General features: G+C 41.4%; 1 protein-coding gene across 3 annotated transcripts in view; it reads right to left on the bottom strand.

The window, feature by feature from the left end:
* Positions 1–1,436: 1,436 nt before the first annotated feature.
* The window catches only part of DCLRE1A (DNA cross-link repair 1A), a 34,693-nt gene continuing 10,221 nt past the window's right edge, over positions 1,437–25,908 (bottom strand). For all 3 annotated transcript variants that reach the window (XM_089653057.1, XM_089653056.1, XM_089653058.1), the window contains exons 4-10: positions 24,520–24,653; positions 21,960–22,078; positions 11,571–11,714; positions 7,375–7,520; positions 7,126–7,280; positions 4,341–4,482; positions 1,437–3,025 (exon numbers count right to left, since the gene is read on the bottom strand). In XM_089653057.1, the coding sequence (XP_089509183.1) occupies positions 2,862–3,025; positions 4,341–4,482; positions 7,126–7,280; positions 7,375–7,520; positions 11,571–11,714; positions 21,960–22,078; positions 24,520–24,653 (1,004 nt within the window). In that variant the 3' untranslated portion in view covers positions 1,437–2,861. The remainder of the gene's footprint in view (positions 3,026–4,340; positions 4,483–7,125; positions 7,281–7,374; positions 7,521–11,570; positions 11,715–21,959; positions 22,079–24,519; positions 24,654–25,908) is intronic.

Raw genomic sequence — 25,908 nt, 5'->3', positions numbered from 1 at the left:
AATTGACAGGACTAATCTGTGTACCACATGAGCACATAGCCATTCTGTGGAAGCCAGAATTATTGTTAGTTGGTAGGGGATCAAATACTTATTTTACTCACTGAACTGCAACTCAATTTATAACATTTGTATCGTGTTTTTTCTGTTTTTTTTGCTTGATAATCTGTCTCTATCATTTAAAATAAACCTATGATAATTATAGACCCTTCATTTCTTTGTAAGTGAGCAAATGTACAAAATCTGCAAGGGATAAAATTTATTTTCACTACTGTATATGAAGGAAAATTTCAGGTTGCACTTGACATTTAGGACATGTGGAGGTAGTTTGTTTACTCATTTTGAATAATTTGCAGGTAGGATAGTGCACACATGGTATAAGTATTTTAATTCTGGATTTGTTTATCTTTAGAGCAGGGATGTCAAAATGGTGGCCCTCCAGCTGCTGCCAAACTACAAGTCCCATCATGCCTCTGCCTTTGGGAGTCATGCTTGTAACTGTCAATCTTGCAATGCCTCATGGGACTTGTAGTTTGGCAACAGCTGGAGGGCCACCAGTTTGACACCCGTGCTTTAGGAGGATATTACGGACGTATTATAGGGGCCTGGGATATGCAGCCAGGCCTCCTCTGACCAACTGGGAGATGCATTCTTTGGTTGGGGGTCGTAGAAAACAGTGGCAGAAGAATGCCACACACTGTACAGATGTAAACTTTGCCAGCAAGATCCTGTGTACCAGTTGCCATATTTTAATATGACCGCATGCATGTAGCCTTGGGGGCTATGTTGGACCAATGTCACACTCATTTGTGCAGGCTGCAAAAATTTTGGTCGTAATTTCTGTAATTGATTAATTCCTAGGACCGTCAGCCTCATCTAGAGGCCAAAGTGTGGTATACTTTCTTATTGATGTATTTAGGACAAAGACACATTTTGGCCACTAAATGGAACCAAATATCATAGGAAATAAAGCAGCACTAAACTTACCTTTAATTCAATGGTCCCCTCCCTTGCTGGCATCTTCTGCTGTACAACGGTCTTGCCCATCTTCATTGGCAGTGCAGGATGACGTCATTCCTGCGCACACAGGAGTTAGTCATACCAGCACACAGAGAATGGGTAGGCATTGTAAGCTTAGGTGCGCATGCGCAGCTCAGTTTACATGCTGAGGACAGCAAGCAGGCAGGTAGGTAGGGGCATCTTATTTCAGAAGAGACATGAACCTGCTTGCTTGTTTGTGACAATGGAGCTTTTAGTTCCTCCTCAATCAATTAAAGAAATTATGGCCAAAATGTGAAATTCATCCATCAAATGTTTTATAACCGCTATATGTCCAATTAGCAATATTAGAAGTGAACAAAATCAGACTTCCAACTCACAACAGGTTTGTTTCCAATTTAAAAATGGACCACCAAAAAAAAAAAAAAAAAAAAAATGCATTATACAGCAAAAGTTCTTTATTTTAAAAGCTTGGTATTGGCATAGAACATTTTCTTTTCATTTTACAGTTGTGTAATAAAATAAATATTCGCATTAAATGACATTAACAATTAAAAGATGTACAGAGACAACACACACAAAAGTACCTTAAAAAAAATGCAAATTTTTTCTTAGGAATAAATATAATTGATCATTATTTACGTAGTTTAATTAATTTGTTGTCTTCTGAATGCAGTGACAAGCCCGGAGCTGAAGATCAGGAATGTACAGATAGTAGCACATATAATCAGAGGTATCAATCAGTTAACCCCTGTTTTGCAATAACTACAAATCCCAGCAAGCCACAAAGGATTCTAGTTCCTTGTAAGCCGGACCAGCCAGATCCTCCCTCTTAGATTGTAAGCTCCAAGGAGCAGGGCGCTGCTAACCCTCTTGTATTGAACTGTATTGTCTCCCATTATATTGTAAAGTGCTGAGCAAACTGTTGGCGCTATATAAATCTTGTATAATAATAATAATATAAATCCTGTATAATAATAATAAAGCCCCGCTGCAGCAAATTTTTTGCAGGGAATAGTGAGGATCTTTGTCAGCTTTTAATAGTTGGAGCCTCTTCAGTTCAAGTAGACATTCCATCTCTTTTTTTCCCAGTTGAGCCAATGTCAAAACGTTCATCTCTTCCCCCCGCAGTTTACGAAAAAGAAGAGTGGACTTTTTTCTAGTTCTGCTCACCTCACTTCTGCATTTCTCACCGAGGCAAGAATGATGTAGTCTGCCCGCAGGCTCTTGAGATAGGACTCGTACCTTGGAGTAGTCTGAGGGCAATTCAGAGAACTTACATTATCTCCTTGATCTGACGATGTTGCTGATGTTATGGCAGCATGTAAAACAATATCATTCCCCAGCTAGACTCTTGGGGGTGCATGCACAGAATGGCAGTACTTCATAAAGGGAGGTCAGCTTAGGAAATAAGGAAGCGGCTGGGTCACATGACACACATACAGAGGATGGCCACGTGGAAGGGACAAGGCAGTTAAAGTTCACTAGAATGTAAGAAAAAAATTGGCCTCCATGGAAGAGTGAGTATGCCTTTTAAAATTGTGTAACATTAACAGTTTGGTTTTTTTTTAGTCCTCACTGATTTTGAGGGAATTTCCTCTTTCATGTCCTTTTAATTGCTGTCAGACAGATCTGGACATAAAATATGCTCCAACAGAAAAGAAAATTGCAAAAAAAAAAAAAAACACACCTGACAGAGGTCCCAATCCTCTACGCTATCCAAGAAAAAACAAAAAACAGAAGTACAATATGTAATCTGCCTGACCCATAGCAACAGACTTTTAAACCGGAAACCTCTGGCTTCAGTGGAGCATGTTGTCACCCTCCGCATTACCAGATTTAGTAAATAAGCTCAGCTGAGTCCTTCATTTGCGCCTGATTTCAGACTGCCATTCGGCAAAATACTTCTCCATGGTGGAGCGAGCTTTCCAGTTGCCGACGTTAACCGTTGGGATAATTTTCTGAGGTCTGGTGAACTGTACAAATCGCTTCATCTCCAGATAACTGCTGTGCTCACTGTATGGGATCCCTGGTCACAGAGAAGATTTACAGGAAATGTAGGCAAAGTAGACAAAAACTATGACTTATAGATTATCTAAACAAGAAGAATCTGATTTACTATACAACAACCCATCCATGGGCAGAGGTCATTAGCCTGGATGCCGAGGCCAACACGTAGCGTCAGTTATATTAACAATCGCTGACTAATCTGCCTGCCAAATAAATCTTTTAAAGCTAAATCTCCAATCAGAATAAACAGGGCTTGATTATTCTATCTTCCACTTCAAAAGTCTGATTCCCACTATCCTTTACTTCATCTGTGCTATGGTCGCATGAATGGCCCTGTATAGTCTCTGCAGGGCAAAACTGATGCCCTTACACCAGAGGTGCTCACGATGAGAGGACCCATTTGCGATGCTCCCTGGTCTGTCCCACCCATGCATGTCCTTAGCTTTACATGGGCAGGAAATTAAAATATGTGGGTGGTTATTGGGGCTGCAACGATTATTTTCATAATCGATTAGTTGGCCAATAATTGTTTTGAGAGATTATCCAGATAAAAACCTCAAAAAAAGTGTAGTGTATAATTTAGTTAATATGTAAAGTTTTAAAAAAAGAAAATGTATTCTTGAAGATCTAAAGTATCTCACAGGAGTACACCCCTCACATTTTTGTAAATCTATCTTTTCATGTGACAACACTGAAGAAATGACACTTTGCTACAATGTGACTTAGTGAGTGTACAGCTTGTATAACATGTAAATTTGCTGTCCCCTCAAAATAACACACAGCCATTTTTCTTTAACCAAAAGATCTCACTCACATTGTCACCTTGGACTTACTTTTAAGCTGATTGTGTGGCTAGTATGGTGAAGGAGGTGACAAACTCACTTACTGGCACACATTCGCACAGTGTCACTATATTATGCATATTTATATGTGAACCTATTGTTTTTATTTATCATTTTCTGTGAATTTTATTAACGCTGCACCCCCTATTTTTATTACTGTTTGCTTGTAGGTCTTATTTGGTGCCTTTGGTGCAAAGCTGCTGTTATATTACGTTAATTTTAGCGCTCACTTATTCCACTTCTTTAAAGAAGAAACATTGAGGTATTTTATTTCTGACTTCCTGAAAATGCTAGATGCCTGGCTGTTAAGCGGTTTGCCTTCAATACGTTCCTAGTAACGGCTTTGGATCAGATACGTGGATCCTGAAAGCCAAAGCTCTGCTCTACATTGGTCGGGTCTGGACAGTTGTACTATTTTGCCAATGCGGACCACGTTTTAAGCAATGTTGTATATTTACCAAAAGAAAAAATGAAACATTTTAAAAACCTTACCATAAATTGTGATTTTGCCTCGGATGTCAGGCCTGATATCGGCTACTGAGCTACAGCCCTCAGAATACGTCCACCCTGTAGGTTTGAAGGCCAGGACACGATCGTACTTTCCTGAAAATTTATTGAGATGGGCACCAAGACCCTGAAGGTGAACAGGAACATTGATTTAGACCATGCTGAATTCATAAAACCATCCTGACACCAACAATCTACTCAGATCTAAGACTTCGTGTAAGTGCAATTAACATTTCCAGTTTTAGAGTTCTGCTATGGGCCAGTTTATTTGGCAATGACTTTGTTATTACCTCAGGTAACAAAGTAATACACATAGGATTTACTAGAATATATATATATATATATTTATTATATTTTTTTTTATTAGCTGCCGCCCGTCTGCAGTACATTGCAGGCAGGCGGCCTGAAAGTGGTTAAATGCATAAAAAAAAAAACCCACACACCCCCCGCTTCCCTTTTGACTTGCTAATATTACCATTTTCTTTTCTACAGTGCCTTGAAAAAGTATTCATTCCCCTTGAAATTTTTCCACATTTTGTCATTTTACAACCAAAAAAAAACGTAAATGTATTTTATATGATAGGCCAACACAAAGTGGCACAGAATTGTGAAGTGGAAGAAAAATGAGAAATTGTTTTCAAAATTTTGTGTGGTGTGCATTTGTATTCAGCCCCCCGGAGTCAATACTTTGTAGAAACCCCTTTTGTTGCATTACAGCTACAAGTCTTTTTGGGGATGTCTCTACCAGCTTTGCACATCTAGAGAGGGACATTTTTGCCCATTCTGTCAGATTGGATGGAGAGTGTCTATGAACAGCAATTTTTCAAGTCTTGCCACAGATTCTTCATTGGATTTAGGTCTGGACTGTGACTGGGCCATTCTAACACTTGAATATGCTTTGATCTAAACCATTCCATCGTAGTTCTGGCTGTATGTTTCGGGTCGTTGTCCTGCTGGAAGGTGAACCTCCTCTCCAGTCTCAAGTCTTTTGCAGACCAACAGGTTTTCTTATAAGATTGCCCGGTATTTTCCCCCATCCATCTTCCCATCAACTCTGACCAGCTTCCCTGTTCCTGCTGTAGAAAAGCATCCCCACAACATGATGCTGCCACCACCATGTCTCACAGTGGGGATGGTGTGTTCAGGGTGATGTGCAGGGTTAGTTTTCCGCCACACATAGCATTTTGCTTTTAGGCCAAAAAGTTCAATTTTGGTCTCATCTGACCAGAGCACCTTCTCCCACGTTTGCTGTGTCCCCCACATGGCTTCTCCTAAACTGCAAACGGGACTTCTTATGGCTTTGGTTCAACAATGGCTTTCTTCTTGCCACTCTTCCATAAAGGCCAGATTTGTGGAGTGCACAACTAATAAATGTCCTGTGGACAGATTCTCCCACCTGAGCGGTGGATCTCTGCAGCTCCTCCAGTTCCCATGGGCCTCTTGGCTGCTTCTCTGATGAATGCTCTCCTTGCCAGGCCTGTCAGTTTCAGTGGACGGCCATGTCCTGGTAGGTTTGCAGTTGTGCCATACTTTTTCCATTTTCAGATGGGTTGAACAGTGCTCTGAGATGTTCAAAGCTTGGAATTTTTTTTTTTTTTTTTTTTTTTAAATAACCTAACCCTGCTTTAAAACTTCTCCACAATTTTATCCCTGACCTGTCTGGCATATTCCTTGGCCTTCATGATGCCGTTTGTTCACGAATGTTCTCTAACAAACCTCTGAGGGCTTCACAGAACAGCTGTATTAATACTGAGATTAAATTACACACAGATGGACTCCATTTACTAATTAGGTGACTTCTGAAGGCAATTGGTTCCACTAGATTTTAGTTAGGGGTATCAGAGTAAAGGGGACTGAATACAAAAGCACGCCACACGTTTCAGATATTTGTAAAAAAAAAAAAAAATTTAAAACCATTGCATGATTTTCCTTCCACTTCACAATTATGTGTCACTTTGTGTTGGTCTATCACATAAAATCCCAAAAAAACATATTTACGTTTTTGGTTGTAATATGACAAAATGTGGAAAATTTCAAGGGGTATGAATACTTTTCCAAGGCACTTTATGTAAGGAGGGGCTGGGTTATGTTTACCACAAATAACCCCGTTTGTATGGTGCCGGCTGGGTTATCTGTCCCTACACATTTTAAACAACAAAGGTTGCCAATACAGTCCTGTATATAGAGCCCAAATCCACTAAAAACAAAAATTTGAAAGGCAAGATTTTTTTAAATTATTTTAGGTATGCTATGTGGATTGGAACACAAACATAGAATAGTTTCCCAAACCTGGCTACATATTGTATGGTTAGAATCCTCAACGGTGGCAACCGATTCTGGGTAGTTGAACTAACTGTGGTCAAGCGGTTTCCCATTTGCTCTTTTCCCATTGTGGCCCTTAATGTAGCTGTTGTCCCCATGGTCTGCTCCCTGGGGAGTTCAGCGGGGGGGATTTTTAGGGTTCCCACTGTCTATTACCCGTCTCACCTCCTATGTATGCCGAGACCTATAATTCCTTCCAAGTGATACAGATCTCAGGTTATTTAGATGGCTGGGGAGAGTGAGCCATTGTTATGTTGTTCTGTTATTTAATGTTGTATTTATAGTTTTCTAATCTGAGCCGGGGAAGGCCCAGGAGGATCTGTTTTGTACAAAATTTCTCTTTCTGCAAAAATTTCAATGAAAAAAAAAAACAAAAAAAAAAAACACAAAAAAAAACACTTGGCTGCAAGTGTGGAAATACACGTTATGGCCTGTTGTACCAACTCACCTTAAAGCTAACCTGCATCATGGGAAGGACATGTAGTGTAGTGCTGTGCCAGTCTGTGGTGATAAGGGAACGGATCTCATCAGACTCCAGACATTGCATGGTCTTGTATTTGTCCGGAGACATGCACACCTTACAGCCCAGAACATCAGCAATAGCTGCAGACAGAAGACAAAAGTTACTGAGAGGAAATGGAAACACTTAAAAAAAAAAAAAAAACACTTTTCAACAAAAAAGGCAAAAACTTCTTACCCAGAAAGACTTTCTCCTTCCCAACAGAATAGGTCCCACAAACCACCAACGTTCGTGGATACAGTGTCACCATCTCAAAAGCAGTATTTACAGCAAACTGTATTGCCTCCTGCTGCGGGGGAAAGGTGTACTCAGGACTGCAGTATCTGCAAGTTTGGGGGGAAAAAAAAAAAAAAATCCCAAAAAGCAGTAAGAATAAATGTTACTTTATAAAAAGGTCAGTGTAAAATTACACATGAACTACGAAAGTGACCAAGTACTTCATAGTACTTAAAGTGTAAGTAAACCCATACTGAACATTTACAGATAGTTTGTATTTATTAAAAAAAAAAAAAAAAAATTATATTATATTATATTATATATATATATATATATATATTTTTTATTATACAATATATTTATTATAATCTCAAAATGACCTGGTGATTCTGACAGAGGCTCGTACTTTCTTCCTCAGACAAAGGAACGTCCTGGTTTCTCGTTCAGCCGTCCTGCAATAGTACCCTACTGAACACCGTATTGCATCCTACATCCTAGTAGTCCGCCTGTATTTGCGCGGGTAAACTTGCCTCCTGGTCCCGCCCCCTTCTGAAAACATGTGAGCCTCTGCCCACAGCACGTGTTGACAGAATGGTCATGTGACTATTTCGGAAGAACTAGAAATGTTTTTTTCAGTATTTTATCCTAAACAGCATAAACCAATGGTTAAACATTGCTATTATGTATTTAATATATTTTTTAACCCCTTCAGCTCTGGAAGGGTTTACCCCCTTCATGACCCGAGCATTTTATTGCTATTCGGCACTGCGTTACTTTAATTGGCAATCGCGCTGTTGTGCAACACTGTACCTGCATGAATTTTATATCAGGGTTGCACCAATACCTTTTTTTTTTTCTTTTAAATGTTGAGTGTCGATGTGTGCTCAAGTACTCATCGATACCAGATACCTTTGCTGTGCGATTTGAGCCCATACAAAATGAATAGGCTCAAATCACGCTGCAAAGAATCGTATGTGATTCTAACAGCAATGAAGTGCAATTTGTCGGAATCACATGCGGTTTCCCTGCAGGTGTGGTGCGATTTGAGCCATACAAAATGAATGGCTGATGCTATGCATGGTCACTATACTAGAGACACTGGCTGGGAAGGGGGTTAACATCTAGTGGCAATCAAAGGGTTACCTGTGTGCCTAACAATGTGTGTAACATATGCTGTTTTTACTACTAGATGCGACCGTTTTATCTCCCTGCTTTGCAGGGAGCAAAAAAGAGCGACATCACTGCTCTCCGTTCAGAGCCCTGTGTGTCAGTTGCCTGGACCTGCTGATTGCTTTGAGGTGTAGCGATTGACAGCACAAACCCTACCCAGAAATGCCAGATCACATACATGTGCGGGGCCGCTCTGCTGCATTAAAACGGTGTTAAGCAGTCCTTAAATGGTTAAACAATCGTGCTGCGGTACACAGCTAAAGAGTGGCCTGTGTCTGGTCTGCTAATCGGTGGAGGTGAGATCTTCCCCATACTCTAAGCTCCATTCATGTTTTAGCCACCTTCCCCTTAATTTTGCCACAAAAAAAAAAAAAAAAAAAAAAGTGTACCGTATTGGTTCACTCCATAAGACGCACCTAGATTTTAGAGGAGGAAAAGAAGAAAAAAAAAAAATATTCTGAACCAATGGACTGCCGACACGGTACGGGACATGACCAGAGACTGCAGACCTTTGGGGAGCAGGTACCCGAATTTTACAGGAACCTGCTCCCACTCCCACAGTCTTGTGGGACACATGACAGGTCCCAGAAGACTACGGGGGCCATTCACAAAGCGCAGCGCTTCTCGCACATGCGCAGTGGGCACCTGGCTGTGAAGCTGCAAGCTGTCACAACCGGGTGCCCACACTGAAGATGCCGGCGCCAGGGAAAGAAGACGGTGTTGAAAGCAGGACACTGCTGGACCGAGGAGCAGGTTCTTCTGCACAGTAGAGCCGAGCGGCAGGCCTGGTATTCTAACACGGAGGCAGCAACAGTGGGAATATCGGGCCGGCTGCTCCATAAGACGCACAGACATTTTCCCCCATCTTTTTTTCTGTCATCCAGAGTCAGCTCTTCTCTAGGGCTCTGGTTGTCAGTGACAGCAAGGGTCATGCACAAAACCTGGGAGTTGAAATAGCCAGTTCCTGGTCTACTGATCCTTCTACAGATCACTCCATATCATGCAAGCTGTAGAAGACAATGTAAAACGTGCACTTTACATTGGGAGTGTAGTGACGTCACAGGATATCCTGACAGTACTGATCGGGCAGAATTGTTGCAGCTCTTTCCAGCTTTTCCCTACAGCAGTACAAATATAATTTTTTTTTTATATTATAATTGATTATAAATTTTTTATTCCAATACAAAACATCCCTTCCCAAAATCCCCATGTTGCAGCAATGATGTCAAATGATCTGGATGATGATTGGGTTTACTGCGCAAGCACCAAATGCTCAATTAAGTGAACACAACGCTGAATTTCCTGCGATCACAAACCAGTGAAGAAAAATTCACTGTCATGCTAGTTTGTGCCCTCATTAACCAGGGTAACCCTAGGTTCACACCTAAGCATTGTCTACCCCGTTTTGCAGAAACATAGCACAGTCCATTTAACATGATTTCTTATGGGACATGTTGACATCTCCGCATTTTTACCTGGTGTGTTTTTTGGAAATGGTCAGGGACTTTAAACGCAAAACGTTGCGCGTTTGTTTCTACAGACTACAATGGGAACGATGCAGAAAAGCATGTATTGCGTTTTTGACGTGTTCTGCATTTTAAATCTGCCTAGCAAGAAGAAAAAAAACACAAAAAAAAAAAATTAAAAAAAACGCAACTCAAAAGCGGCCGGTCTGGTATTTCTGCCGCCACCATGTCAGAATACCGGGCCGGCTGCTCAGCTCTTCTCTCCTGCAGGGCCTTACCTGTTCCTCGCTCCAGCGCTGTACAGTCTTCCCGCGCTAGCTTCTGTGACAGCCGGGTGCCCACTGCGCATGCGCGAGAAGCGCTCCGCTTTGTGAATGGTCAGCTGTCTTCTGGGACACGACAGGTCCCAGAAGGCGCCGGACCATTCACAAAGTGGAGCGCTTCTCGCGCATGCGCAGTGGGCACCCGGCTGTCACAGAAGCCGGCGCGGGAAGAAGAGCGAAGGACAACTCCGCGGAAGTGGGAGCGGGTACCTGTCAAATTCAGGTACCCGCTCCCCCTCCCTCCCCAAAGGTCCACAGTCTCTGGTCATCCCCTGTACTGTGCCCGCAGTCTCTGGTCATCCCCTGTACTGTGCCCGCAGTCTCTGGTCATCCCCTGTACTGTGCCCGCAGTCTCTGGTCATCCCCTGTACTGTGCCCGCAGTCTCTGGTCATCCCCTGTACTGTGCCCGCAGTCTCTGGTCATCCCCTGTACTGTGCCCGCAGTCTCTGGTCATCCCCTGTACTGTGCCCGCAGTCTCTGGTCATCCCCTGTACTGTGCCCGCAGTCTCTGGTCATCCCCTGTACTGTGCCCGCAGTCTCTGGTCATCCCCTGTACTGTGCCCGCAGTCTCTGGTCATCCCCTGTACTGTGCCCGCAGTCTCTGGTCATCCCCTGTACTGTGTCCGCAGTCTCTGGTCATCCCCTGTACTGTGTCCGCAGTCTCTGGTCATCTCCTGTACTGTGTCCGCAGTCTCTGGTCATCTCCTGTACTGTGTCCGCAGTCTCTGGTCATCTCCTGTACTGTGTCCGCAGTCTCTGGTCATCTCCTGTACTGTGTCCGCAGTCTCTGGTCATCCCCTGTACTGTGTCCGCAGTCCACTGGTTCAGAATATTTATTTTCTTGTTTTTCACCTCTAAAACCTAGGTGAGTCTTATGGTCAGGTGCGTCTTATGGAGCGAAAAATACGGTAAACTTCCAATATTAACCCAAACACAATATGTATCCAAATCTGTTACCAAATTAAAGTATCATCTTTCCCCAAAAAACCCAAATCTATAAAAAGATATTAAAGGTAGACTAAAAACAAAACAAAAAAAACAGTATAAACATACAGAACCGAGACATCACCGAAATGGAAAACAAAATGCCCTGCGGCATAAGGCGATTTATGGAGAAAAGGGCTTGGCAGCTCCAGTGGTTAAAGACACCTTGTAATAATTAATTACAATCAAGCCTTGTCTGGTGTGGTTTCTTACGTGGTATCCAGATAAAGGGTGTGGATCTTCCGTCCAATTAGAGCCGGATAGCGTTCCATGGAAGTGTCCGCACGGAAGTCCCCGGTGTGCAATATTGTGGTCCCATTCGGGAGAATGAAGAGCAGCAGCACAGCCCCTGGGCAACTGTATATGGATAGGAAAGGGAGAGAAGGCTTTATACAGCATGTAATATAAGTATTGAACATGTCACCATTTTTCTAAGTAAATATATTTCTAAAGGTGCTATTGACATGAAATTTTCACCACATGTCAGTAACAACCCATGCAATCCATACATACAAAGAAACCAAAAAAAATAAGTTCAGAAATGAAGTTATGTCTAATAGGATGGAATGACACGGGGAAGAAGTATTGAATACATGAAGAAAGGGAGGTGAAAAAAGGCATAGAAAGCCAAGACACCAGCCCCTTGTCAGTGCAATTTAATATCAGCTGGTTCAGTCTCAACTGATGGCCTATTAAACAAAAAAAAAAAAAAAAGTGGTCTCGTTACAAAGGTGTCACACAAGAAACATCTCATGAGGAGCAAAAGCAAAGACCTTTGCAATCTTATTGTTGCAAAACATACTGATGGCATTGGTTACGGTATACAAAATGGATTCGGTTATATTCCATTAATCCTTTCAAAGGGTTTCCAAACTTCTGAATGTTCCAGTGAGCAGTGTTGCGGCCATAATCCGAAAGATCATTTCACCATAAAACGGCCACGACCAGGAGCTTCTCGCAAGATTTCTGACAGAGGAGTGAAATTAATTATCAGAAGAGTTGTCCAGGAGCCAAGGACCACTTGCGGAGAGCTTCGGAAAGACCTGGAATTAGCAGGTACAATTGTTTCAAAGAAAGCAATGCACTCAACCGCCATGGCCTGTATGCACCTTCACCACGCAAGACTCCATTGCTGAAGAAAAAGCATATTGAAGCTCATTTAAATTTTTCTGCACAACATTTAGACAAGCCTGTGAAATACTGGGAGAATATAGTCTGGTCAGATGAAACCAAAACTGAACTCTTTGGATGTCATAATACACACCATGTTTGGAGGTCAAATGGCGCTGCACATCACCCCAAAACACCATACCAACAGTGAAGCATGGAGGTGGGAACATCATGGTGTGGGGATGTTTTTCAGCATACAATACTGGCAAGCTTCATGTGATTGAAGGAAGGATGAATGGAAAAATTTACCAAGACATTCTTGATATAAATCTGCTGCCATCTACCAGGATGATGAAGATGAAACGAGGGAGGACATTTCTGCAAGGCAATGATCCCAAACACAAAGCCGAGGAAACTCTCAAATGGTTTCAAAGACAGAAAATAAAGCTGCTAGAATGGCCCAGCCAATCACCTGACTTGAATCCAATAGAAAATCTATGGAAAGAAATAAAGATCACAGTTCATAGAAGGAGGGCCATGGAACCTTCCACATTTGAAAACTGTGGAAAAAATGGGCCAAAAATCACACCTGAGCAATGCATTCAACTACTTTCTCCATACAGGAGGCGTCTTGAAGCTGTCATTACCAACAAAGGATTTTGTACAAAGTATTAACTAAATTTCAGTTAGCGTGTTCAATAATTTTTCCCTGTGTAATTCCATTTTATTACACAATGTCATTTCTGAACTTGTTTTGGTTTCTTTGTATGTATGGATGGATTGCATGCGTTGTTACCGACATGGTGAAAATTTCATGTCAATAGCACCTTGACATGGGGGGGGGGGGGGGGGGTGTTAATAATAATTAAATAAATAAAATAAATAGACCTTTTTCACTTTCCTGCTTCATGCTACTAGCCTCTTCGCCCCTACACTCAGCATTTGCAAGTCCTTTAACATCGATAGGTACAATGCATGGTCACAAGCCAGAATGCACAGGAGTAGAGGAGAGCATCAGCTGCCGAGGGAGTGGAAGATTGGGGAAGGTTGCAGTCACACTATGCTGCTGTGAATATGCACATTGCTACCTGCATTTTGAAAAAACACTGCAAAATGTGCAACATGCTTGCAGTGCCATTATTTTTCTTAATGGCACCCCAAACACAGTTGACTTTGTCATGCAACAAAAATGCAGCTGGCTCAGGTGCTAAAATTTGTCACGTGAGCTTCTTTGGCACATTTGTCGTGAAAAGGGCAGCCCATTCAAAGAATCATTTATTGTGGCCATTGAAATGAATGCCCGAAAGCTAAATACACCTAGAGTTAACACACGTCAAGCGCTCTTTTCTGCCAAAACGCTGCTGCTCCTGGATTGCACTAGCCCTGTATTTTCTTCCCATCTGTAAAACACCCCTGCCAATAAAAGCTTCTAAAAAGTCTGTGTATGCATGGACACATAGGATAACATGGAGGGGCGTTTACAAGCAGGAAAAGAGAAAAAAAAAAAAAAGTCTGAAAAAAAAAAAACAAAAACAAAAAAAAAACCCACCGTCCTGTGCACATGAGGCCTTAAGAGTTCTGCCCGTACGTCACAGTAGCACCCTGCTTACTTCCAATATTACAAATCCCTTTTTACTTTGATTGCTGCCAGCACCCTGGACCTGCCATTTTTGTCATTTTACATTGTTTGTCGTTTATGCACCCATTTTTATTAAAACACTCTATACACGATCTCTGGAAGATGAATAGCCTGAGCTCTGCAGAGCTTAACTAAATACTACTGTTATTGAATATACTAATGAAAAATGATTGCTTATGGCTACAGCAATGAAAAACCAACCAACATCTCCAGCTTTCTCAAGTTTAACCACTTGACCTCCAGAGGATTTACCCCGCTCAATGACCAGGCCTCTTTTTGCTACTCGGCGCTGCACTAATTCAACTGATAATTGCGCGGTCATGCAATGCTGCACCCAAACAAAATTTACGTTCTTTTTTTCACACAAATAGAGCTTTCTTTTGGTGGTATTTGATCACCTATGCGCTTTTTATTTTTCACGCTATAAACAAAAAAAAGGCCAAAAATTTTGAAGAAAAACAATATTTTTTACTTTCAGCTATAAAAAATATATAGTAAACTCTAAGTTGGTTATAAATTTAGGCCAAAATGTATTCTGCTCCATGTTTTTGGTAAAAAAAATCCCAATAAGTGAATATTGATTGCTTTGTGTGAACGTTATAGCGTCTGCAAACTATGGTATAGATACTGCAATGGGCAAACTACAGCCCGATGGACCTTTTAATCCGGCCCGCGGAGCGTGGCAAACATCGGCTGTCAGGATGTGTGTAGGCGGGGCAGCGTGAGGAACGTGAGGGGAGCTAGGCTCCTCTCACAGTCCGTACAAAAAAGAAGGGTTTGTGAAAAGAAATTCACAGGAAAGCGGCTACACTATGAACAGAATGTGATACTCAGAAAAAATTCCAAAAATTATGCTTTATTACATATAAATATTTGACATATGGGCAGTCGCCCTGGTTACCATCACCTCAGTATGAGACAATATACACACAGACCTAAAACCATATAAAATCACCAAGACCGGTCTAAATAAATGTGCTGCCAAGACAATGACAAAAATGTCTAAAGTTTTTGCCGCACTGGCACATAGGTTAACACTTCCCAAAGGAGGTGTACACAAAAATTATACCATAGGTATACAGTGTCACATGTAATAAATGTAAAGACATATGTCATAGCCATATAGGTTCTATCCCATAGAGGGGATTTCCCAAAAATTATACCAAAGGTATGAAATATCACATGTATGCATTGCGGCGAGCACAGTGTGCGTCAGAAGAGAGGCATAACCATAAGCCTATATAAGGCAGCAAAAGGATATCATATATAAAATGCAGTACAGTCCCATGCCAGTACATGTGGTTGGGGCCCATTCATCTGTAATAGAAGTGACTGATATTTAGGACTCTTTAGATGTAAATAACGCCCCGATTGTTGCCTGGATGGAGAAACAGATGCAGATAGCAGAACACTGCTTTAAGTGATGACTTCACCACAGTATGTGGACTACACATCACTTGTTGTTGAAAACAAGATAAAGCCCAGCGGCTCCTCCGCCCGTTGAAATATATATGGCATGCCTTGTTTCCTATGTAAAGCACCATAATGTCCCCATCCACCTGTGCAATGGGTAGTAAGAAAGAAGAGGATATCCTTCATGAGTACTGCCCTTCAAAAAAGTACTGCTGTATGGAACCAGGGAACCACCGCTTACATCAGCCGACATACCGCGGGTTCCGACCTCTCCATGGCGCCTGTGCCGCCTAAGCCTGCCTCATGGCATGTGAAGATGGCTACCTCCTTGTGGGTCAGCGTGCGTTCCACCTAGTGCGCATGACCGGAAGTGACGTATCTGACGTATGACGTCAACGCGTTTCGCCGATGGGCGTATCTCACTCAGCTTCGTCAGGACCAATGGGATTACTGCATTTCAACCCTCTATTTATAGTGGATAAAGACCCACCCACATATGCAAAAATCACATTGCAGTTATCCCTAATGGAAGAAAAAAGGCTAAATATTTAGCACATCCGCTGGTCATAGTTAAATTAAAACAATAAGCGACTGGAAAGATCAAAGGGAGGAAAGACTTGACAAATACAGCAATATACACAAAAGTACCAAATAAAACACAGAAATTATATTCAATTGAAAATTACCACACTTTCACCAGAAGATGGCAGTGTTAATGAAAAGGTCCCCAAGTCAATTAGTTAGGTCAAAGATACCCAAGGACACAGTAAAAAATTACCACAAGACCACCACAAGATGGCGGTATTAATTGACAAATCCCTCTGTGGATTATTTTACCCAGGGTTCCTATACTTCAAATTAACCACTAATTAGTGTACATTTATTCCCAGAGGAGAGGAAAATAATTCAAAAGTTAGTCCCTTCTACATTTCTAGACCTATATTTTAATGTGTACCATCGGGTAATTAAATATCTCCCCAATGTGTACCATCGGGTAATTAAATATCTCCCCAAAGAAGGCTTACCTTAATTATTTAGTTAACATATTATCCTCAATAATTCAATTAATACGTTATCCAGCCATTAACAGGATTGAGGAGTTACCACAGCTTAACCAGCATGTGGAAATATAGAGAAACATATCCATATAAATCTATTTATCCAGAAATACTTGGAGATCACATTCCACATTTAACCCCTTAGGGTACAATGTATCAAGTTTATATATACAATATTTCTCCTTTTTTAACAGTTCTCTATCAAAATCACCTCTCCTTTGAGGGAAATGCAATGCATAGAAACCTTTCACTTTTGTACCATCCAATTTACCTTCATGATATTTAGCATAATGTTGGGCAAGATTACTTTCAGGGTCATTAGATCTAATATCTCTGAAATGTTCACCTATTCGTACTTTAAGTTGTCTTTTTGTCTTACCAATATACATCTTCTTACAGGGACAAGTCAAAATGTATAATACTCTCACTGTAGAGCAATTTATAAGACTTTGAATTTTATAATGAGTGCTATTCCTTGAGTCAAAAAAAGAGTCTGTGCGGTCCACATATTTACAGATTTGACATTTTCCACATTTAAACATCCCTTTAGTACGTGATTTTAACCATGTTGTCTGTTTTAACGGTTGATAATCAGAGTGAATAAGGAGGTCACCAAGATTTGGTGCTCTTCTTGCTACCATTAGGGGACGCTCACCTACAATTTTATTCAATTTGGGACATTGAGTTAAAATCTTCCAATGTTTTTCTAATATTTGTTTTACAGCTTGCCATTGGGCCCCAAATTGAGTTATCATTCTAACAGGTTGCTCACTTAATTTGACCTTCTCCTCCTTTTTAGGAGATAATAAATCCTTACGGTCAGTTTGATATGCCCGTCTCCGAGCTTTTCTAACTTGAGAGTGAGAGTATCCCCGTTCCCTAAATCTTCTATAAAGATCCTGTGCTTCCATCCTAAAGTCATGAATATTGGAACAATTTCTCCGACATCTCAGAAACTGTCCCACTGGAATTCCTGAAATCAGTGAACGTGGGTGATAGCTTCTGGCCTCTAATAGGGTATTGGCAGCAGTAGGTTTCCTATATGTCTTTGTGAGGAGTCTTCCGTTCTCAAGTCTAATTTCCAAGTCCAGAAAGGAGATACACCTTTCATCAAACACATATGTGAGTCCAATGTTAAAGGGATTTTGATTTAACTCCTCCATAAAAAGTTTTAATTCCTCTGATGTTTCTCTCCAAACGAGGAACACATCGTCTATATATCTTAACCAAATCTGGACATTAACAAGAAACCTTGTTGATCTGAAGACGACCTGCTCCTCCCAAAAACCTAGATGCAAGCACGCATAGGCCGGAGCCCACGGTGCTCCCATACTGGTACCTCTAATCTGTTGATAAAAGGTATTATTAAATTGGAAAAAATTATGTCGTAACGCAAAGTCCAACAACTCACTAATAAATTCATTCTGTCCTCCTAAAGTGGGGTATGTTTTATCAAGGAAGTAGAAAGCCGATCTCAAACCACATTCATGTGGGATAGATGTGTAAAGTGATTCCACATCTATTCCCACTAGAATGGAATTTTCATTGATAATTAAATTTTCAATTTTAGCCAACACATCCTTAGTGTCTCTTACATAGGAGGGAAGATTTGGAACCATGTCTTTAAGAAACAGGTCAATGTATTTCCCTGTTTTATCTAGGGGACCATTAATGGCAGAAACAATGGGTCTACCTGGGGGATTTTCTTGATTTTTATGTATTTTAGGGATAATATAAAAGGTAGGGTGATTAAATTCTTCAGTTCTCAAATACTCATACTCTTTTTTTAGTTAGAAGGCCCACCTCTTTTCCCAGTGTTAAGATGGAGTTTAGTTTTTTAGCCACCACATGAAGCGGGTTAGTGGCTACTTTCCTATACGTAGATGAATCTCCCAATAGGCGCTTCACCTCTTTAACATAGTTTTGTTCATTTAGAATAACTACATTGCCCCCCTTATCACTTCTCTTAATTACAATATTCTTGGTCTCTTTTAATTCCTTGAGGGCTTTTCTTTCCTTCATTGTAAGATTGTCACCAATTGGCATTTTCCACTCAAGATTTTTAAGGTCATCAGCAACAAAATCTAGAAATGTCGATATCCTCATGTTGGAACGTATTTTCGGCATTTTAGTCGACCTAATATTTAGATCAACTTTTCTAATCACCTCATTGTGATTATCCATATCTAATTCATTCTCATCACCATCCTCACTTTCCTCCATGAGAGACATCAACACATCGAGCATCTTGCGGTCCTTCATGGAGGAGTCCGAAGCCATATCCTCCAACATAGTGGGATTACCATGTATCATTCTTAAAAAAACTTTTCTCAGAAATAAATTGACATCTTTAAATACCTCGAACTCATCCATGGGGGTCACTGGTGAAAAAGACATACCCTTATTAAGTAAAGAGATATGTTCCCTTCTGAGTGGAAAATTAGCCAAATTGATTACCTTCCTGTCATGGGTAGTTTCATCTACTGCCTCCTCTGACTTCTTGTTCCGCAATGATTGGCCAGTCTCGCTGCCACTCACATCCTGATAGCCAGTGATTGGCTGTCAGGATGTGTGTAGGCGGGGCAGCGTGACGAACGTGAGAGGAGCTAGGCTCCTCTCACAGTCCGCCCTGAAGACCGGAACGGCGCGGGAACACGGCGAGAGGAACGTGCGGAGCAAAGGTAAGTGAATTGACACAGGGGGGACTTGGGGACTTACTATGGGGGATGAATTACTATATGGGGGATGAATTACTATGGGGGATTAATTACTATGCTTACTATGGGGGATATTACTATACTTACTATGGATGACACATACACATCATTCATCTACTCTTGGTCCGTCCCCCGGGTCCAATATATGAACCCATTGCGGCCCTCAAGTCAAAAAGTTTGCCCACCCCTGGTATAGATACTGCAATTTACGCCATTTTTTTGCTATACAGCGCTGCGCTAGTTTAACGGACAATTGCGCGGTCATGCAATACGGTACATAAATGAAATTTACATCCTTTTTTTTCCCCACAAATTGAGCTTTCAGTGGTATTTGATCGCCTGTGTGGTTTTTATTTTTTGCACTATAAAAAAAAAAAAACTGACAATTTTGAGGAAAAAAAAAACAATATTTTGGACTTTTTGCTATAAAACATGTCCAGTAAAAAAAAAAAAAAAAAAAAAAAAAAAATTTAAAAATCAAATTTAGTAAAATTTCTGCCAAAATGCATTCTGCGACATGTCTTTGCTAAAAAAAAAAAAACCCAATAGGTGTAAATTAATTGGTTTACGTGAAAGTTATAGCGTTTACAAATAGCAGGAAAGATACTGGGATTTTTCGTTTTTTTTTTTATACTAATAATGGCGGCGATCAGCGACTTATGGCGGGACTGCGGCAGACATTCTGACACTGGGGGGTACTGACATCCCCAGTGACACCAATACAGTGATCAGTGCAAAAAAAAAAAAAAAAAAAAAAAAAAAACACTGACACTGACACTGTACTAATGGCACTGGGGAGGAAGGGGTTAACTTTATTTTTCAGGGAAAGGGTTATCTATGTGAGGGGAGTGTTTTACTAGGGGGCGGGGGTGTGTGCTGGATGGGGACAGGCTGATCGGGAGAGAGAAACTCTTCTGTCGCGATCAGCTTGTCCTCGAGCTGTCAGGGAAATGACAGAAAGCACAGCTACTGCAGCTGTGCTCTCTGTCACTGATTGCCGCCAATCACCGGGAGATAGCCGGTCCTTACCGGCTGTGACCCGGTGACTGACATCTGCGGCTGTGATCAGCGGGACAGGTAGGGCGGCCGCACGCCCCCTACCGGTTTACAAAACACACGTTTTAAAACGTGGTTTTGCCTGCCCGTGCCGCCCTGCCAACGTATTTATACAGTGGCTGGGCGGCATGTGGTTAAAGCGGACCTCCAGCTTACCCTCAGTCTTGCACGGTTGTACAGGCTCCTCTTCGGGACTGAAACTTCTTTTTTGCAATATCACTGCGCACTGTAGGCTTCTCAATTTAAGTTAGAAGCTGTAACAAGTCAGACAGAGCCCGCCTCATTTCCTGACTGGTAGATGCCCAGCACCATCTAGGTCTTTCCTCCTCAGCCCGACTACCCCTGGCCCGCCCCTTTCATATATTTGATTTCAGTTTTCAATCATGGAAGCTCAGCATACAACAGACTCGACATCCACCCATCAAATTTGCATAACTCCTGCCAAGAACCAGCCTACTGCTTTCACCAGGACTGAGTGCCCATTAGAGTACTGAGCAGGGGCGGACTGACCATTCGAACACTAGATATAGATTTGTATAGCGAGCGCTTACTGGTCAAAATCAGATACAAGCCGCTAGAACACCAAAAAAGGCAACCAACATAACCTTCCAAGACAACGTATAGAGAAAAGGTGCAGCGCTATTAGTAATCGAATATCAATATTGCTTCAAAATAAAGACATTAAATTATAATTCTCATAAATGCGTTATTAAATCTAGTGTCCAAAAACATAAAAAAGTGTGATGTGCAGGTTCTGTCCGGTCTCCTTCTTTAATAAGAATGAATGATCCGAAGATGAACAGGGAAATAAATGAAATGCGCACTCACCAGAAGTGCGTTTATAAAAACACATAAAAGAAGTTGTCTTTTCTTGTCCAATACATCTAGGTCCTTGGCTCTCGGGTAAAGCTGTGTTCTCTGATCCTCACCACTCATCCATTATGGCCAGGTTCCCTGATTCCTCAGACATTCATGCACCTCTGGGGTCCCTCCTTAAGCTCAGTACTGCGAAAGGGTGGTGCTCATAAAGAGCCCAATAAGGGACATCACATAGCGTGATACTGCGTAAAATACTTTATTTGCAAAGCAGAGGTGAAAAGACAAAAGGAAAAAATACTGACCCCAGTGATTACAGATGGCCACCAACGGTGGCTAAGATGTCCAATTGCTGTAGCCCCTCTGACGCGTTTCGTGCTATGCACGTTCTCAAAGGGTACAGGGATTACAGCAGGGACATCTTCATAGTTCTATTTATATTAAAGACTGGCAATCGCGCTGATTGTGCCCGGGGAAACTTGAACACTGCCCGGGGAAAACTTGAACACTGCCCGAGGGCCCGGGGTCAGTAGGGGGCCCCATGAAATGCCCCTGGTACCTTTTATAGGCTTTTTTTGAGTGTGGGCAAGGACATAGTGGCCCCATGGTCCCCTATTGCCCGGGGGCCCTATGAGTTGTCAGTCCACCCCTGGTACTGAGGAAAGGTGCTGTGATGCTTTAAGGAAGCACCATGACTGCCCTTCCATAAACCACAATTGGCCTGAACACACAAGGGCCAGTCACCAGGAACCTTACCAAAGCAGACCCAATGGTATTATAAACTGTTACGTACTGGTTGGCATCTAGCAGGATGACTTGGACATTGTCCACAATGCACTCGGTGTCCATGGGTAAAGTGTTTATAAACTCCTTCTCCACCCGCAACTTACTTGCCACAAGATTCCCTGTGATCTGTAATACGAAAAGTGAAAAAGAAAAAAGAAAAAAAGAAAAAAGAAAAAAAGAAAAAAAGAAAAAAAAGGAATAAGGTTACATTGTACATAACCTATTCAATATTTACAGCTCAAATCCACAAAAAAAAAAAAAAAAAACAATCTTGTAGAATCATTAATCTCCACATTGGACAATGCCTAAAGTTTGTTTTTTTTTTTTTTCCCTATGTTTGGATCAACTAGGATTTTGAAATATATGACAACACAATAGCAGCCATAAACCCCATCGCTGCCAAAACATCTTAGACAGATCTTCCTCAAACAGCTTTTGTTTATCGTCAAAACAAAAAAAAAAAAAAGAAAAAAACAAATCAAATCGACAAAAATGCCTTATTTTTGAATATTAGCTGGTGCATGCATGCTCTTTCCATTACTATGAATTCCAAAAGCACAGGGTGGAACGTTGTGCTGATGCAGATGTCCTGAATCCTGAGAGCTGTAAAACAGGATGACAATGAGGCTCCTAGTTGGTTGTAAACCTCAGACACAAAATATGAAGAAAGCCTATTCCTCTATAGTGTGTGCTTGTCATTTCTGTCGGCTGCCTCATTTCTTCTGCATTAGTCACTTCTGACATGTTTTCCTGACACCAAGAGATAAAAAGGTGACAGCAGAGCGAGCTCCAGCCTGTGACTGACAGCCTCAGCTGGGGGGGGGGGGAAAACTTTCCTCCAATTAGCTCTCAGAGTTCTCTTCACTGGGCTCTGCAGAGTGTAACGTCAACTCCGCGCCCCCTGCTTTCTGAAAGCACAGATATGCTTTATAAAATTGTATACTTTGAACATCTCAGAGAGCTAAATCAGTGTCCCAATCTACTTGTCCAGATTAAAAAAAAAATATATATATATATTTTTTTTTTTTAACCAAAACCGTATTTAAAATCGGAGGCGATATTAGGAATGTTTTAAAAACAAAAAGGGGTTATATGGTGACTTAAACAGCGCAATTTTAAACATATTAAACGTTTATCTCCTCCTCCCCTCCCTGTCTCCAGCACTGTACTCAGGGACTAGCAGGGAGCAGAGAAACCTTGCAGTGTAATGAGCACTGATTGGGTGCTCCTCAGGAAAGGGGAGTGTCGGGCTTATCCTTCATCCCTTTCACTGCCAGAGCCGTTTTTTGGAAAAGATTAAAAATCATTTTAGGCCTGAAGATTATACAAAACCCCCAAACATGATATTTTCTGAAATCAGGGGCCCTAGAGAATAAAATACTGGTAGTTCCAATTTTGTACGTCGCATGTTATTACCGCAAAATTTCAGTAAAAAAAATTCAAGTTAGTTAATTTTAGAGCACAAAACAAAAAAAACCCCAATAAGTTATCCTATTTTTTTATAAAATATAACAAGTAAACAGATATCCAACTTGTCAAACCTTAAATTTGCGTGCACTTGTGAAATGGCAATGAACTTCAGTACCCTATATTTTCTATAGGCGACACTTTTAAAGCCCCTTCTAAGTCATCAGTATAGTGTTACAGAGGAGGTCTGGTGCTAAAATGTCCCCTATGTGATTATTTGTTGGTGACAGGTTCTCTTTATGGAGACATCCAAGGTTTAAAAGACCCTGGATGTCTCCCCTCTGCTCCCCTGAATGTAATGCAGTGCACACTGGAATCTCTCAATGGGGACCCGGAAGTGACATCATAACGTAACTTCTGGGTCAGGACGAGAAGGGGAGGGGAGTAGACGTGTCCGCTCTCTTCCCTCCTCTCTAGCCACTAGCGGTGAGCCGGTCCTGGGCCCGCAGGTGGGCAAGCAGAGCCCGGGATACAGTGGGCGGGGGGAGCGGAGAGGCTGGCACTGTGTGGAAGCATTTGGGCGGCAGCGCTGCTGCTCAAATGCTTCCACCTGATAGGCGAGCCCTGCTGCTTGCCCACAGCAGGGCTGAAGGAAAAAAAAAAAAAAAAAAAAAAAAACTGCAGATAAACAGGTACAACTCACGTAGGAGGTTTTCATCTCTGTATTACCTGAGGCCAGTCACTTCGCTGGGCATATGTAAGGGTTTACAACCACTTGAAATTATTATGCCTTCTCCCTAGGACAAGGCAGCCAACTACTGGAGATACAGACAGACCATACATTGGTACAGCTTCCTGCATCTCCAGGCAGCAAAATGTAGGGGTGCAAACTGACTATGCCAGCATGGATCTGCTACTGTGCTTAGCATGGTGATACAGAAAGAAAAGAGGGGGGACTGGCAGATCACCAGGTATTTCATAGGAAACTGCCAATAGCTGACATATAAAAGCAACCTTTACAACATAATGTATATGTTCAAGATCAATTCTATCGATCAATTCAATTACTTCCATAGTCTGGTAAGAAGATTATATCAACCAAAATAGAAACGAATATAAATCACACTGAACTGCATAAAGTATAAACATCATTACTTTACCTTGCTGCAATAGATTGGATAACGGAATTTCTTAGTGAGACCCCCATAGTGATCAGAGTGAAAATGGGTGAGGAAGTAAGCAGAGCATCCTTCTATTGCTCCATACTGGAACGCATCAACCGCAAAACCTGTGCCTAAAACATGAAAAGATGGGCTAGTTTCACAGTTTAAAAAGATTGTGTACAAGGGTAGCTAGCAATGAGCTAGAAGAGTAATGATCTACTAAGCTCATCAACAGGAAAAAAAGTACTTCAGGTATCAGTATATAAAGTGGGCCTGTCAGCTGGAATAAAAGCAAACAATGCAGTCAGAACGGCAGGCACGGTCTACTGCCTGAAAGTACTTTCATATTCTGAATGCCCACAGTTTTTCATCGAACCAAACATCATTCGGGGTTTAATGTAACCATATATTTAGCCATTTATCCAGGGACTTTCACTGTAAGGAATTATAAAGCCACTTAGGAACTCCACAGGGTGCCGGTCACATTGTATTGTATTTTTGAAGCTCTGGCAATCTACGCTCAAAAAGCTTTCATTTAGACTGAAAGATCCAATTTGCCAGAACATTTCCACCTGGATCCATAATGCAACATTACGTGTAAAATGGACTGAAGAATAGATTGCCAACTGCCTCCTTATCCCCCCACTTTCAAAGACCAAGTTTTCTATTCTGAACTATAATGTCCTCTTGTTCGTGGTGTACATTTCTATCTTGTACAAGGAACAGATTGTATTATGACTACATGTTTAAAAATGTAATAAATACTGCTTGGAAAAAAAAAAAAAAAAAAATTTATCTATATTGCCAAGCTGAAATTCAAAACCTTGGTAAGACGATACTGCAATACATGTGTGCCCACTGCTGGTCTGGACAATCTCAAGATGCTATTGACAAAATAAAAAAAGCCACATTCACTTGGCACATTTAAAGAATAAGTTCACTTTTGGGTACATGTTACGTTCCACCCATTTTTAAAGTGGAACATGCAGCAGCCGCTGCCCGATCCCCTCCCTCTCTGTGACAGCAGAACAGGGAGAAGTTCCCCTTACTAGCTGTCAGTTTTCAAAAACTCAGCCCACATGGCCGTATCATTCATTCACATTGTGTGAATGAATGAACTACAAGTCCCAGCCTTTGCAGCTGTCAACTTATAGTTCTTTGAGTCTTCCTGTTAGACTGTATCTGCTTACCCGTTACATGATTATATATATATTTTTTTTAAAGTGAAAATGTCCTTTAAAAAAGGTGAGCAAGACCAGTGCTTGAATGAGTCCATCTTGCTGCATCTCTGATGGCGTTTACAGCATGTTATCTATGGTATATAAAATGTACATATGCAATATACACACACATACTATACCATACTATCACACATCACATACCACA

This window comes from Staurois parvus, unplaced genomic scaffold (genome assembly GCF_062004578.1).
Source record: "Staurois parvus isolate SC_StPar_1 unplaced genomic scaffold, SC_StPar_1.0 ptg000697l, whole genome shotgun sequence".
Taxonomy (NCBI): Eukaryota; Metazoa; Chordata; class Amphibia; order Anura; family Ranidae; genus Staurois; species Staurois parvus.
This window is presented reverse-complemented; position numbering and strand designations above follow the sequence as displayed.